Here is a 15182-nt window from a genome sequence, read left to right as displayed (position 1 = left end):
CGCCTCTGTCGAGGAGGTGTGCAAGGCAGCTACGTGGTCTTCAATATCCACCTTTATTCGGCACTATAAACTGAATGTCTACGCATCAGCAGACGCCGCCTTCGGCAGGCGAATCCTTCAGCACGTCCTGCCCGAGTAGGGCGACCCCACCCTGTTTAACAATACTGCTCTGGGAGCACCCAAGATGTCCTCCGCCTCTTAGGGAGAACGACCCTTGGCACTTACCGTGAGGGGTCCTTCTCCTAAGAGGACAGGAGGACATCTTGCCCTCCCATCTATCGCCCTACCTTGGGCGGCCTGTTCCTACTTCTTCATTCTACACCTACTGCTGGTACTGTCTACTACTTATGTCCATTGTCATGGACCTGTTTTTTCCTCTTACGTTCCTTTTTAGGGTTTACCTTGAATTTCAATCTGCCGCGTTTAGGCAGTTATAGCTGACGTACCGTTAACTGTTTGCATGTGAAGTTCTTTCTCTTATTAGATATTAGGTTTTTTGGTCGTACTGCTTCTCGGAGTCACCCGAACTGAGGGGTGGTTCCCACAGCCACAGGAAGGGGAAGATCTTTTAGATTCCTGCCTCCCTGATTGGATGGTGGGAAAACACCCAAGATGTCCTCCTGTCCTCTTAGGAGAAGGACCCCTCACGGTAAGTGCCAAGGGTCGTTCACAAGGTTCTTCCATCCAGAAGCCGAACAGACAGATGCCTTGACAGCCATATGGCCTCCAGGTCTCTTGTATGCGTTTCCTCCGGTCCCTCTGGTTTCTCGAGTTCTGCGGAGGGTGAGAGTTCTACAGGCGGAAATCATCATGGTAGCTCCCTATTGGCCACGGCGTCCGTGGTTCTCAATGTTGACAGAGCTATCAATAGACCTTCCGATGTCGCTACCAGTTTCTCCCGACATGCTCCATCAGGGTCCGGTGTGGCACCCCGACCCGGAGTGGTTTCATCTGACCGCGTGGAGATTGAGCGGGAGACATTCAGAAGTCTAGGTTACTCCCTGGAGGTGACAGACACTATGCTAGCGTCAAGAAGACCCTCCTCAGTTCGCATATACAACACTACCTGGAAGGCTTTTGTCCGATGGTGTCGTAGAAAAAAGGTTTTTTCGCTTAATCCCTCTGTGGCGGAGATACTAGCGTTCCTGCAGGAGGGCCTAGAGTCCAAGTTACAACCAGCTACGTTAAGAAGGCAGATAGCTGCCCTGTCCACTGTCCTACCGGTCGTGGGAGGGTTCAGGCTGTCTCAACATCCACACATCCAGTTGTTTTTGCAGGGGGCAAACTTGAAGTCTCCTCCGACAGTCCATCGTTTTCCGTCTTGGCGGCTCCATACCGTTTTATCAGCGCTTACTAAGAAACCATTTGAGCCTCTTCGAGAGGTGGACTAAAAATGGGTGCGAATGAAAACTCTCTTTTTAGTAGCCATCACGTCTGCACGTCGAGTTTCGGAACTGGGGGCCTTATCAGTGAAGGCGGGTCTTTGCGTGTTCCACAAAGAAAAGGTGGTTCTGCGCACGGATCCCTCCTTCCTTCCTAAGGCTGCTTCTAGGTTCCACCGCTCACAAGAAATCTACTTACCCACTTTTTGTCCAGAACCCAAACACCCAAAGGAGGTAGTCTGGAATACGTTAGATGTGCGCAGAGCCTTGAAGATTTTCATTCTAAGATCAGAGTCAATTAGAAAAACTGACTACATGTTCATCAACATCTCTCCTCCAAGAGCTGGAGACAAGATGTCTAATTCATCAATTAGTGCAGTTCTGAAGGCCTGTATCAGTGAAGCATATAGGGCATCAGGGTTACAGGTACCTGGAGGAATTACTGCACATTCACTTAGGAGTGCCTCCACAAACACGGCACTGCTGAATAGGGCTTCAATCGAAGAGGTGTGTAGAGCTGCTACTTGGTCCTCTCCGTCTACATTCATAAGGCATTATAAGATCCATTCCATGGCATCGGCAGATGCAGCATTTGGGAGAAAGGTATTGCAGCATGTTCTGGGGGAGGTCAGCGATGAAGACCCACCCGATTAAAGGGGACTGCTCTGGTAGGTCCCACAGAGATGTCCGACAATCTCTGAGGGAGAACGGCCCATTGGACTTACCGTGAGGGGTCCTTCTCCTCAGAGGTTCGGAGGACATCTCGCCACTCCCAGATTCATTTTCATCGCTTAGGTTTCTTTCTACAGCCTATCTCCCTTGTACTGTGTTACTTTCAGTATTATCGGAGTTCAAGTTTACAGTTTGCATTTTAATACGAGTTGTTAGTTCTGTTTATAGTCCTTCTAGTTAGAGGGAAGACGATACTGCTTTCGGAGTCCCACAACTGAGGGCGGGGTTATTCTGAAGGCGCCAACAGGAAGGTGAAAAAAGTGTTCCTGCCTCCCTGAAGGAACAGTAGGAATAACCCACAGAGATGTCCTCCGAACCTCTGAGGAGAAGGACCCCTCACGGTAAGTCCAATGGGCCATTCATCTTGTACTAGCTAACTGGCAGTTTCTTACTTCTATTCTGAGGACACTTTACTGGCTGCCTATTCATTTCTAGGTCCCATTCTAGGTACTGATGCTTACCATTTATTTGTTTAGCATATTTTTACCTTGCCTTTCCTCTTGTCTCAAGGTAGCTTAAAAATAATAATGAAAACATTGCAAATTAAAACCCAATTTAAAAAAAATAAAATTCCAAATACTCCCTGTCTCCAGATGCCTGCTGTTAATACTCCATCAAAAGTCCTGGCAAACAATCAAGCTTTGTAAGCATTTCCAAGTGACAGATCTCCAATGAATGGCCATATCACACCTCTTCAGGAAGCCTATTCCAGACACGGGGCTTCAGTGGAAGGGGGCTTTGGTCATTTGGAGACCAAGTCCTATGAGGAAAGGTTGAAGGAGCTGGGGATGTTTAGCTTGGAGAGGAGGCAGCTGAGAGGTGATATGATCACCATCTTCAAGTACTTGAAGGGCTGTCATATAGAAGATGGTGTTGAATTGTTTTCTGTGACCCCAGAAGGTAGGACCAGAATCAGTGGGTTGAAATTAAATCAAAAGAGTTTCCGGCTCAACATTAGGAAGAACTTCCTGACCGTTAGAGCAATTCCTCAGTGGAACAGACTTCCTCGGGAGGTGGTGGGCTCTCCTTCCTTGGAAATTTTTAAACAAGGCTAGATGGCCATCTAACAGCAATGAAGATCCTGTGAATTTAGGGTAGGTATTTGTGGGTTTCCTGCATTGTGCAGGGGGTTGGACTAGATGACCCTGGAAGTCCCTTCCAACTCTATAATTCTATTATTCCAAGGGAGGCCACCCTAAATGAGAGAACAGCCAGTGGGGTGGTGGCAGCCTAAAGACTTATGATTGGTGCATGGGAATATATTGGGGATGTGAAGAAATTCATTTTTCCCCCTTTTGGAGGTTTGAGCAAAACCTTCACTCTGAGTTTTTAAAAGTTTTTTCCTCTCTCTGGGCAGGGAACAGGCAGGAAGGGGAGGAGTCAGTTCAGTTGCTTTCCAGACTTACCTCAGCCCACCTTCATAGAAATGCTAATAAATCTAGACAGTGGGATGGTTAAGCTCCCTCCCCCCAAGCAGAAAACAGAGAATTGGAGGAAGTAGATACTAGAAAGACTTCAGGAAGGAAAATGCTAGAGACTTCAAGAAAAGCTTCACTGACCTTGTCAGTGGGTGGGGAAAGGAGAGATGATAAAACTCAGAGGAGCATGGAAGAAGCTCTCTTTGGTGCAAAGTCCATCAGAGCAGGCCGAATTCTTAACTAAGGTTTGGAGGAGGCAGCAGTTTTTAACCATGTGCTGTCCCGAGGAGCTGAAGGAAGCTTCAAGGTAACGACAGCTCTGTAGAGATCTCTAATTTCCCAAACTAAGGAGCCTGTCCTATATTTTAACATCTGATTGGGCATGTATAAAGAGAGGGACAGAAATTGCATTTTTTTCTTTAAAAAATCAATTTCTCAGTCTGGTGCTGTGCGAAAGTATGCTTGTGAACATTTTCTTTTTAACAAAATAGGAGTCAAGTTGCACCTTTAAGACCAACTTAGTTTTATTCAGAACGTAAGTTTTCGTGTACTCTCTAAGCACACTTCATCAGACGAGGAATCCGGTATAGTGAGCAAAGCCACACATAGCTGGTAGTCAGTAGCTCAGAATGCAAACTGGTACAAATTTAAGAACCAATGACAGTATAAATTTGTACCACTTTGCATTCTGAGCCACTGACTACCAGCTATGTGTGGCTTTGCTCACTGTATCGGATTCCTCATCTGATGAAATGTGCTTAGAGAGTACACGAAAGTTTATGTTCTGAATAAAACTAAGTTGGTCTTAAAGGTGCAACTTGACTCCTATTTTGTTCTACTACTTCAGACCAACATGACTGACTACTTGGATCTATTTTCTTTTTAATAAATACTATAACTTCTGGTGCTGGATCATGCTACGGTCACCTCAAGACTAGATTACTGCAACGCCCTCTACATGGGGCTGCCCTTGTGCCGAACTCGGCGGCTGCAGCTGGTGCAGAACGCGGCGGCTAGGCTATTGTTAGGACTCCCAAGGTGGGAGCACATACAGCCGGGGCTACGCGGACTGCACTGGCTGCCAGTGGTATACCGAGTTCGTTACAAGGTGCTGGTTATTACCTTTAAAGCCCTATATGGCCGAGGACCTGCCTCCCTGAGGGACCGTCTTTCCCCATATGAGCCCCAGAGAGCGCTGAGGTCAGCTGGGAAAAACCAGCTGAATATCCCTGGGCCAAGGGAGACCAGATTGAAGGCCACCCGAGACCGGGCCTTCTCTATTGCTGCTCCACTGCTGTGGAATCAACTCCCGGAGGAGGTGCGGGCCCTACCATGCTTAGATCAATTCCGTAGGGCCTGTAAGACCCACCTCTTCAAAATAGCCTTCAACCAATGACAAACCAGGAAGTGCCATTGAAAATGCTTTTAATTACTGAATTCTGCTGAAGACCTAACACTTAGTACCATGTTGATATTGCTATTGTTAATTTTAATAATTGTAAATTGTTTTAACTGTGATTTTATAAGTAAACTGATGTATAATGTATTTTATGTTCTAAGCCGCCCTGAGCCTGCCCTGGCGGAGAGGGCGGGATAGAAATAAAAAGTTATTATTATTATTATTATATTATTATCTTGGACACACTATTTTTAAAGGAGCAAAAGGGAGAAGGCAGTCAGTTGGCAGGTGGCTATTTCTCCCAGGGTGCACAAGGTAATAAACATTCCCCATGGTGACCAGGTGCTGGGCAAGGAGAGACACAGAGACAAGGCCTCCGAATTTAGAAGGGAAGCTGGGAGTCCTGACCCCAGCAGGCAATTCCTACAAAGGTCAGGTGGTGGGTAACCAGAGAGAGGAAAACCTAGGAGGTCAGTGGAACAGGGTCTGCAGACTGAAGCGGGCTTGTTCTACCACAGGGAGAAATATGTGGCTTCATGACCTGGAGCCCCCATTTGAAAGAGTGCTTTTCTCTACGTGTTTCCAAGTAGTAGCTTTGTTCTTCCCAGCAAGATCAGTATCGAGGGATCAGTTGATCAAAGAAAAGGTGGGAATATGCATTTTTAAAACAAATATTAATATTCTTATTCTCTGGTGGTCCCTGGTAGTGGGATGGTCCAAAACTGCTGGGAGTAGGCTCCTCCTCCGGAAACAGGGTCGTTGATTGTTTGATCCGGCCTGGGGGAGGGGCCGCTCTGTTGGAAACTCTCCAGTCCAAACGGCACTGTTACGAGACAGGATGTGCTCATCGTGCGTTGGAGCACAGTGATCCGCAGAACGAGGTCTCCTCGAGGGAAAGTCTCTGCCACCTTGTTCCTCAGCCGCAACGGCAGCAGGCAGAGCATTTTACCGCCAGCGTTGGGCTTTACCCAACAAAGGCAGCACACCTGGGGACTGCCACGGAGAGCGAGGTCACCCTTCCTGAGCCTGTTGAGGCGGGGGGGCAGGAAGCGGCGAGTCCAACTTTACGGTCCCATTCAGCGCCGGAGGGCGTAGTGCAGAGGACCGTGGTCCAGTACAGCCGAGAGCAGGAAAGTTCTTTGCGGCTCACTCAGACAGCGTGTCTACTCGAGAGGAGGTGGTAAGCTGCCTGAGGGAGAGCGGGAAAGCTCTTTGTGACGCGTGGACTGGGGGGTTTTTTGCTTGGCACGGGCTCCGCTGGGATGAGGGAAGCCCACCCGATAGCTTACATCCGTTTCTCAGGACCTCTCCAAAACGGGGGTGGGGGAAGGCGTATGCTGTAGCAGGCCTTCTCCAACTCAGGTGCGGTTAGCGTGACCGGGGGGGGCGGTTTCTTTACGCAGAAGGGGTCGCCATTTCAGGCGGTTAGCCTGGTAACAGAGGCTTCTCTCTCTTCCCTTTCACTTACGTTTCAGCCTTCTGCTGTAGCTGAGATGGGTGATGGACCGGGACAGACTAGTGAGACAGGTTCAACCAGTGATTTCTCCATCCCAAAGTACTGAGGATCTGCTTCCCAAAAAGATCGAGAGGATTAGGAACCAGATTTAACTGGAGAGGATGCCAAGCTTAACTTACTCATTTGGTTAAAAAGAGAATTGAGCTAGAAGTTTGCCCCTCCCCAAGGCTCTACTGTGCCTTCTCACCCTCTGAAAAGGAAGAGACAACAAGTTCTAGATATTGCTACAGACCCAAAGAAAGCAAAATTGGGTATTAACTTGGACTCTCCCTGTGAAAGTTCTCAGGAGGAGGAGGAACCTGACTCTTCAGTAGACTCCTCTGCAAAAGAGGAAGGGAAGCTCTCTGAGGATGAGGAGGCTGCTCCTTCAGTGCAATCTAGGATCTTTCCAGTGGAATATTATTCTAAACTCTTCCCTAAGGTCCTCAGGGAACTGGATTTTACTGCCATACCCAGAGAGAAGGCAGAATTGGACCCTGACCTGCCCGCAGGCTCAGGGAAGATGATGCCTAAGGTGGAGGTTTCTCAGACCAGGGTGCCTTTCCTGCCGCCTTTTTTAGTCTTATTAAGGCAGAGTGGGAACACCCGGCTAAGCCAAAATCTAACCCATATCTGTTTTCCAAATTGTATGGACTGAGTCCAGAGGCTGCTAAATGGCTGAAATTGTCTTTAGTGGACGATCCTGTAAATAGTTTATTATCCACATCAGTGCTTCCCATGGATGCGGATGGGCTACCCAAGGATGCCTGCGATAAGACGGATGGAACAGGCATTACAAAAGGACTTTGAAGCCTCGGCTTGGTCCATCCCGGCGTCTTCAGCGGGGTTGCTGTTTGCACGCGCAGTGTATACCTGGCTGTCCAATTTGGCCTCAGCGGATAGTGATGCGCCAAAAAAATTCAAGGATGAGCTTAAGAAAATAGCCTTGGGCACAGCATTTGTTGCAAATGCGACCCTAGACGCAATGCAGTCTTCCGCAAGGGCAGTGGCTTGCAGTGCGGCAGTGCGCAAGAACGTTTGGCTCAGGACTTGGGATACGGATGCAGCTGCACAGGCTAGACTGGCAGCTGTACCATTCAAAGGTGTTAGTCTCTTTGGGGACGAACTGGAATGCTTCCTGATTGAGGGGAAGGACAAAAAGAGTCTTGCCTTCCAAGAGGAAGGATTTTAAGCCCAAGAAATCCTTCCAGCCCTTTCAGGACTCCAAAAAATTCTCCCTGCCTTCGGGTTTTAAGCCTTTCCGAGGGAAGTGGCAGTCTCGCAGTCGGGATGCTAAATCCTTTCCTAGCTGAAGCGACAAGGGAAACAAAGGTGATTCCAAAAAGGGAGGGTCGCAATGACTATGCCAGAAGGCCAGAGCTGCTTCCTATCGGGGGGCGGCTACAGTTTTTTGCAGACTGATGGAAGGTGTCGGTTCCATCGGTTGCAGACCAATGGGTGATAGACATAATATCCAAGGGCTATGCATTAGAACTGGAAGCTTTCCCACGTCGGAGGTTTCGTTCAGTGCAGAGAAAACGAGACATGACCACGCACCAGGAGATGTGCGCCATCCAACATCTACCGGACATCGGGGCCACAGAACCCTTACCTGTGACTCAGAGGGGTCAAGGGGTGTACTCCATTTTATTCTTGGTGCCAAAGAAGAATGGCGATGTCCGGACCATTCTAGACTTGAAGTGGGTAAATCGATTTGTGAGAACAAAAAAGTTTCGAATGGAGACTTTGCATTCCATTCTATTGGCAGTTCAAGAACGAGAATACCTGACGTCCATCAATCTGTCCGAGGCATATTTGCATGTTCCCATTCAACCAAGTCACAGATGGTTCCTCAGGTTTGCCTACGACGGGAAGCACTTCCAGTACCAGGCTTTGCCATTTGGGCTCAAGTCTTCCCCTTGAGTGTTTACAAAGATCTTGGTGGCGTTGGTGGCTCATTTACGGATGGGGGGCGTGACTCTTCATCCGTACCTGGACGATCGCTTGGTCAGGGCCCCTTCCTTCCAGCAGAGTCTGGAGGACACCAATCGGACTATTCAAATACTGCAGGACCATGGTTTTGTGGTCAACAGGACAAAGAGCAACCTTACTCCAACGCAAGAGAGAGTGCATCTGAGTGTCCTGATCAATATTCAGAGGCACAAAGCGTTTTTGTCAAAAGTACGACAGGTGAACCTCAGATCCTTGTTGGAGGAGGTGTTGTTCCTGAATCGGGTGCCTGTGATGACTCTAGCAAAGCTTTTAGGGGTTCTGGTGTTGTGCCAGAATGTGCTGTCTTGTGCGCGTTTTCGCCTACGGCCCTTACAATGCTTCCTTATTAGCATGTGATAGCCCGCAAGCTGCACAAGCTTGTGTTTCTTCCACCGGAGCTGCGGATGCAACTTCAGTGGTGGCTGGAACCATCCCGTTTTTAGCAAGTGTCAATGAAGGAACCGCAGAGGATAGTGGTGACTACAGACTCCAGCCTGTCTGGCTGGGGAGCACATTCTCAAGAGATGATGATTCAAGTTCAGTGGTCCTTGATGGAGTCCCAACAGAGCATCAACCTGCTGGAGCTGAGGGCTATTTGTCTGGGGTTGTTACGTTTTCAGACGACACTGCAGGGGAATCACGTGTTAGTGAAGACAGACAACGTGACAGCCAAAGCTTATGTCAACCGGCAAGGCGGGACCAGAATCAGGAAACTGTGCAGCGAGGCCAACAGCTTGCTGGAGTGGGCAGAGAAGTATCTGCTGTACAGCATAAAGGCGATTCATGTAGCTGGGAAGGACAACGGGCTGGCAGATTGGCTCAGCAGACAGAGGCTGGATCAGACGGAATGGTCGCTGGACAAGGCGGTGTTCCAGTCTCTTCAGTGCAGATATGGCAGAGTGACTGTGGATTTATTTGCAAGCGCGAACAATCATCAGGTGCGACGGTTTTTTGCCAAACAGAAGGATGATCAGGCGGAGGGCGTAGACACTCTCAACTGTGACTGGCCGGACAGTCTTCTGTACGCCTTCCCACCACTGCAGCTGATTCCCCAGTTGGTTAACAAGATTCTTCAGCAAACAGCAGAGTTGGTCCTGGTTGCTCCCTTCTGGCCAAGACGGGGGTGGTTTCAAGACCTCATGCGGCTATCGACGGAGAAGCCTTGGCGTCTCCCAGCATCCAAGACGTTGCTGAGACAAGGGACAGTTTGCCATCCTCAGCCGGACAGGTTACAGTTAACTGCGTGGAGGTTGAGCGGTCTCAGTTAAGTTGGTGTTTGACAAATCTGTGATTGACACTATGTTGGCATCCAGAAAATGTTCTACCATGCGGATGTATAATAACACTTGGCGTGTCTTTTCCAGCTGGTGTGTGGAAAGGGGTTGGACCCCTTAAAGTTACAAGTTCGGAAGCTGCTGCTGTTCTTGCAAGAGGGCCTGGATAAAAGGTTGGCTACTAATACCCTTCGTAGGCAGGTGGCAGCTATTTCTGCTGTTTGTGGAGCTAAAAAGGGGGGTTCCTTGACATTGCATCCACATGTTAAGTGTTTTTTGAGGGGGGGGGCGCTGAATCCCCCTACTGCACATAGGTTTCCTATATGGAAGTTAAATGTGCTGAAGGCGTTATGTCATGCACCTTTTGAGCCCATGGCTACTTGTAGCCTGAAGGATCTTACCCTTAAAACACTGTTTTTAGTTGAGATTACCTCTGCCCGCAGGGTATCTGTGTTGCAGGCTCTGTTCATGGATAAAGATCTTTCAACCTTTCATGAGGACAGGGTAGTGTTGAGACCTGATCCAACATTTATTCCTAAAGTGAATTCAGTTTTCCACTGGTCTCAGGACTTGGTATTACCCTCATTCTGTCCCAATCCCAAACACGAGAAGGAAAGGGAGTGGCATCGGTTAGATGTTAAGCATATCTTGAGTTTTTATATAAACAGAACCAAGGACTTTAGGAGGTCAGAGTCCTTGTTTGTTTCCTTTAGTTCGCCCTCTCTGGGAAAACCAGTTACTTCTTCGACCCTGAGCAGGTGGTTGGGGCAATGTATTTCTGCAGCATACACGGCATCAGGGTTAGAGCCTCCAGGAGGAGTTACGGCTCATTCCTTACGGAGAGTGGCCACATCAGCAGTGTACAGGTCCTTCTCGTCCCTGGAAGGCATTTGTAGGGCAGCCACCTGGAGTTCTCATTCGTTCACCAGGCATTATAAGGTGGATAGGTGGGCATCCGCTGAAGCAGCTTTTGACCGCAGGGTGCTACAACAGGTTATACACTAAATGTAGTGGTTCCCACCCGGGGTACATATTGCTTTTGTATGTCCCAGCAGTTTCGGACCGTCCCACTACCAGTGACCACCGGAGAACGGAAGGTTGGAAGCTCTTACCGTGAAGCTTCCTTCTTGATGGTCTTGGAGTGGGATGGTCCATCCCACCCGATGTTGTACCTTGCTCCAGGCTGGTAGCTGTGGGAGCTTGGTTGTGGGAGGTGCCGGGGCACTGGTAGCCGAAGTTTCTTATTATTAGCAGTTACTTCTGCTGTTGCAGTTATTAAAATGGCGTTGCATCATTATGGTCTCTGTGGTTTGTTACCATGATGCAGAGTTTGTTTTTTAGAATTCTACTGATGGGGGAGCATGACTTTTCTATGGACTGGAGAGTTTCCAATGGACCACCGAGAAGGAAGCTTCACGGTAAGAGCTTCCAATCTTCTGATCTCTTGTCAGAAAAGAATGGACAAACTGCACACCCTGGTGCAGAACATTCTTTTTGGCAATTCAGTACCTCTCATAATACTGTTTGACCTGCGAAGTATATCAATAGTGTCTATAGACTTGATATTATGGGCACCCTTCATTCCCAGCTTTTGCAGTGGTTTATTCTATTTTACTGAAACTTAAATTGATCACCAATAGCGGCTTTGCATCAAACTCTCTAAAATGACAGCTAAACTCGGGGCATCTGACAAGCGAATGCCCTTGAAGAAACTATCTAGATAATTATAATACCAAGATTCTGGTTCCAGATTCAGCTGGCCTGTTCAAATGTCTGCCTAATTGTTAAAATGCTTGCCTAATTTGTACCACCATTAGACGCTCAGGTTGATGCATCATTCACCTGCTACATGTATGTTTTATAGTGTCACAAGGACAGGCAAATAGTCTGTTTCTTATAGGACATGGGCATCAAGGGACAAAGTGTCCAGATTCACCATGAGTCTCAAGTAGAGATGGGCACAGAATGGGAAAATTGTGGTTCGTGTTGGTTCATAATTTGTTTGATTGCCCAAACTGGTGATTCATTACATGATTCATATTGGTTGATTGAACCAGTTTGTTGGTTGGTTTGGTTCAGGAAGTGTAAAACTCACTGGGAATCTTCAGCAGGCTGTTATCCAACCTGCCCTCCAAGTTTGACAAAGATTCTATTTCGCATGTCCAAGTTATAGCTCCCCAAAGCAGGTGCCCCCAGAAAAGCTCAGCTTCAACTCTCACAATAACTAACTGTTCTCTCTTTGTGCCACAAAGTGAAAACAGCAAAGTCAGGGTGTCTGCTCATATAGAACAGAGTGGGAACTCCGTGATAGGCTCCCAGAGCTGTTAATCAAGATATGAACAGAAGTCCACTCCCAGCATTGTCTAGGAATTGATTCAGTCAGCACCAGGCTGCCTGGGAAAAGAACTGCAAAATGAACTGCCAAAGAAAAAAAGCAGTTCGTTTTCCAGTTCAGGCATGGTATAAGCAAACAAACCAGTTCAAAATGAACCATGAATTGGCCTGATTCATGATTCATGCACCTATTTGTGCCCATCCCTAGTCTCAAGCAAAGGCAAAGAGAGGACTCTGTGCCTTTGTTTCATATATGGGCTGGCTGTCTGAAGTTCTTTTCACTAATCCTTCTGCAGTGCGTGTGTTTGGTTAGTGATTCACTCTCCACATGCATTAAACATCATAAAATTGACATTTGCATATGTGGACACTTCCTTTGGCAAATTCTGTGAGGCACTGAGTCCAATTCACGCCTACCTTGTGTTAGAATGTGTTTTTGGACATCCCTTTCCTTCCTGTTGCTATGTCTTGCTGACTGAAAATGGAAAGTTGGGTTTATTGTAAACTTATTGGTCAGCAAAGAGGAGAACAGGCAAACTTCATATAGGTGTTCACACTTGTTTAGTACTCTCAGGGTGAGAGTATTGTTTCCTTTGAAATGTTCTCTCATTAATTTGTGTTAATGTTAAGTTGATTTTTTTGTATTATATATCGACTCTGAACAGGGAGGTCAGGTGGGACCACTGGGCAGTGGGGCCGGCTCCAGGGTGAGTTGAGTTCTCATGAGTTAGGTTTCCAGAGCTTCAGACCATGCTAAGAGAGGGGGTTCTCAGCACCCTGTTGTCCTTTTCTTAACGTACCACCATGAGCGGGCAGACCTTAGGGACCAGACTGCGAGACTTCTCCCTCTATTTGGGCTGCTCCACCATCCCTCCCTTTCACCAGGCCACCTCCAAGCTCCTTGTGGGTTGTTTCTCCCTGGTTCTGGATCCCTTTCCCCAATTTCAACCCCTCCTCCATTCCCACCAGGTGGTCCTCCTCCCCAAGCTCCAGAGATGTGGAATTGACTCTGTTCTGGGGTCAGGCTGAGGGCATATCCAGGTGGCCTGGAGCTGGAGAGACCCAGCCAGTGGGGTAATCTGCAGCCACCTCCTTTATGGGCTGGACCTCCTGCAGATCCAGTGGGCCAGGGGCTTGAGGGGCTGTTGTGGGAGGGGAGGGGGGTGAGACCAGACAAGTTCTTCTATGCTGAAGCTTACTACTGGAACTGAAAAAGTTATGCCTTCTGAAAAAATAAACAATTTGTTTGCTGACCAGAAAGGAACTTCATGGTGAATCCATCTCTGTATTCTGTATCAAGACAGTAGAAGGACACTCTCAATAAATGGCAATTGATTAAAATTCTAATTCTTAAACCATATTAATTTTTATTAACGTATGTATGTTCTTGCTTTAACGTGGCTTTTTGTTTCACAGGAATTAGAACAAGAAGTTGGAAGCAACATGATATGCTGAGAAAACATCTAAAAAGTAGTTCCAAGGAAAATGCAGCAGTAGGCATGAAACTGAGAACATCAAAAAGTATTTTGAACGACCTCTCTGCAATGAAATAAGGCCTTGCTTTGTACAGACTTATTTATTAACAGTAAGGAAGAAAGAAATTTGTCTTCTCTGCTGTGTTTTTTCTGTTGTCTGTGGTTGTACTTTACTTGATAATGTATGCTACTGAAATGTTACATTAGTAAGTATTTCAATTTAAAAAGCTATCAATTTTAATTTACAAATAAAAATAATTTTCATTTCATCATCTGAACAATAGTTTGTTTGCTGCCTCTAAATATATAATTGGAAACTTCACTGAGCTTAACATACATAGTCTTATCTCTGCTTTTCAATATAAATTTCTGTAGTACCTTGTAAAAAGAACATTGTCAAAAAACAAAGGGGGGTTGTTTTAGGAGTTTTTAGTTAATGTATTGATTGTTTGGTAGAAGCATTTTCCCCCCAAAGAAGTTCATGATCCATCTTCTCTCACACATTTATTTCTTAGTGGGATAGGATTGTCTTAGGTGAATTCGAACCTCTCTCCCCCCCCAATCATAAATACACAATGTACTTGGGTCATGAGAATAGAAGGGATATTGGATACATCTATGAGAGTCAGGAATGGCCTTCAATCAATAGACCATGAAGGACTTTTCACCTTTAATTGCAAGTGTAGTTGGTATGATGCCAAGCTGATAGCAGGAAGGGTAGAAAGAATAATGCCATGAGAAGCATGCTCAAGAAGCTATGGATCATGCACATAGGCTTCATTACTCAATCTTTACTAAAACGCTTGCACTTATCAGCCTTTCCATTTTCAACTAAAATGATATTGTTCATTTGTCCTTTGTATTTCTTATATACCACTAAAATGTGAAAGATTATTTACTGGAAGTGTTTTTAAAATGAATGTAGCTGTTTGGTTTTAAAACATCTTGAATGTAAAATATCTTTGTATCTAGTGTATAGTCTTTCTACAGTCACATATGTGTTAGCATTAAATAGACTTGGTATACCATTTGTGAATAAAGTTGTATTAGTTGTAAATCAAAGTCATGCTCCTGTATTTTGCACCTTTGGGGCAGTCAAAACTATTTTGAGACCCTGTGAGTCTGTAAGATCTTCTTTGTGGTCTCTGTGCTTCACACTCATGGGATATAGTGCCTGCACCGATCCCCCGAATCGGTACCTAAAAAGTCCGGGATTTTTTCGCGCTCGGCACCAGTGAGCATGCACAGGCGTCCCAGTACGCATACCCACCGGCACTAGCACAAGGATCCCGCCGGTTCCTTTTTGACTGCCACTCTGAGAGGATCTCCTTTCGATTGCTCCGATCAGTACTGTAATCCTTCGGATTTTTCTTCTTGTTATATAGCCCGTTTGTTTTCTTAGTTAGTAGTTAGATAGTTAAATAGTTATAGATAGTTATGGTTGTTTAAAAAAAAAAAAGGACTGTTGTTGTTAGACTTTGCCCCTCAGGGCTTTATTTTTCCCCCCATTTCCTCAGAAATAGTTCTGTGCAGGTTCCGGTGCCTATGGAAAGGCGTTGGGGGTTTTTTAAACGTTGCCGTAAGTGTGGCAGCAAGATTGCACCTCCTCACGGTCACTCCCTCTGCTTACTGTGCCTGGGCAAGGGACACCGAGTTGATTCCTGCCTGCATTGCATGAGCT

At 46.7% G+C, this 15182-nt stretch overlaps 1 protein-coding gene across 1 annotated transcript in view; it reads left to right on the top strand.

Annotated features, from left to right (window-relative positions):
- The window catches only part of KIF18A (kinesin family member 18A), a 110270-nt gene extending 96491 nt beyond the window's left edge, over window positions 1–13779 (top strand). The window contains exon 17 of the mRNA XM_060261318.1: window positions 13443–13779. Within this exon, the coding sequence (XP_060117301.1) occupies window positions 13443–13579 (137 nt within the window). The 3' untranslated portion in view covers window positions 13580–13779. The remainder of the gene's footprint in view (window positions 1–13442) is intronic.
- Window positions 13780–15182: the final 1403 nt, after the last annotated feature.

Source organism: Heteronotia binoei, chromosome 21 (assembly GCF_032191835.1).
Source record: "Heteronotia binoei isolate CCM8104 ecotype False Entrance Well chromosome 21, APGP_CSIRO_Hbin_v1, whole genome shotgun sequence".
Taxonomy (NCBI): Eukaryota; Metazoa; Chordata; class Lepidosauria; order Squamata; family Gekkonidae; genus Heteronotia; species Heteronotia binoei.
The sequence above is the reverse complement of the archived record's forward strand: the minus strand, read 5'-3'. Positions and strand labels throughout refer to the sequence as shown.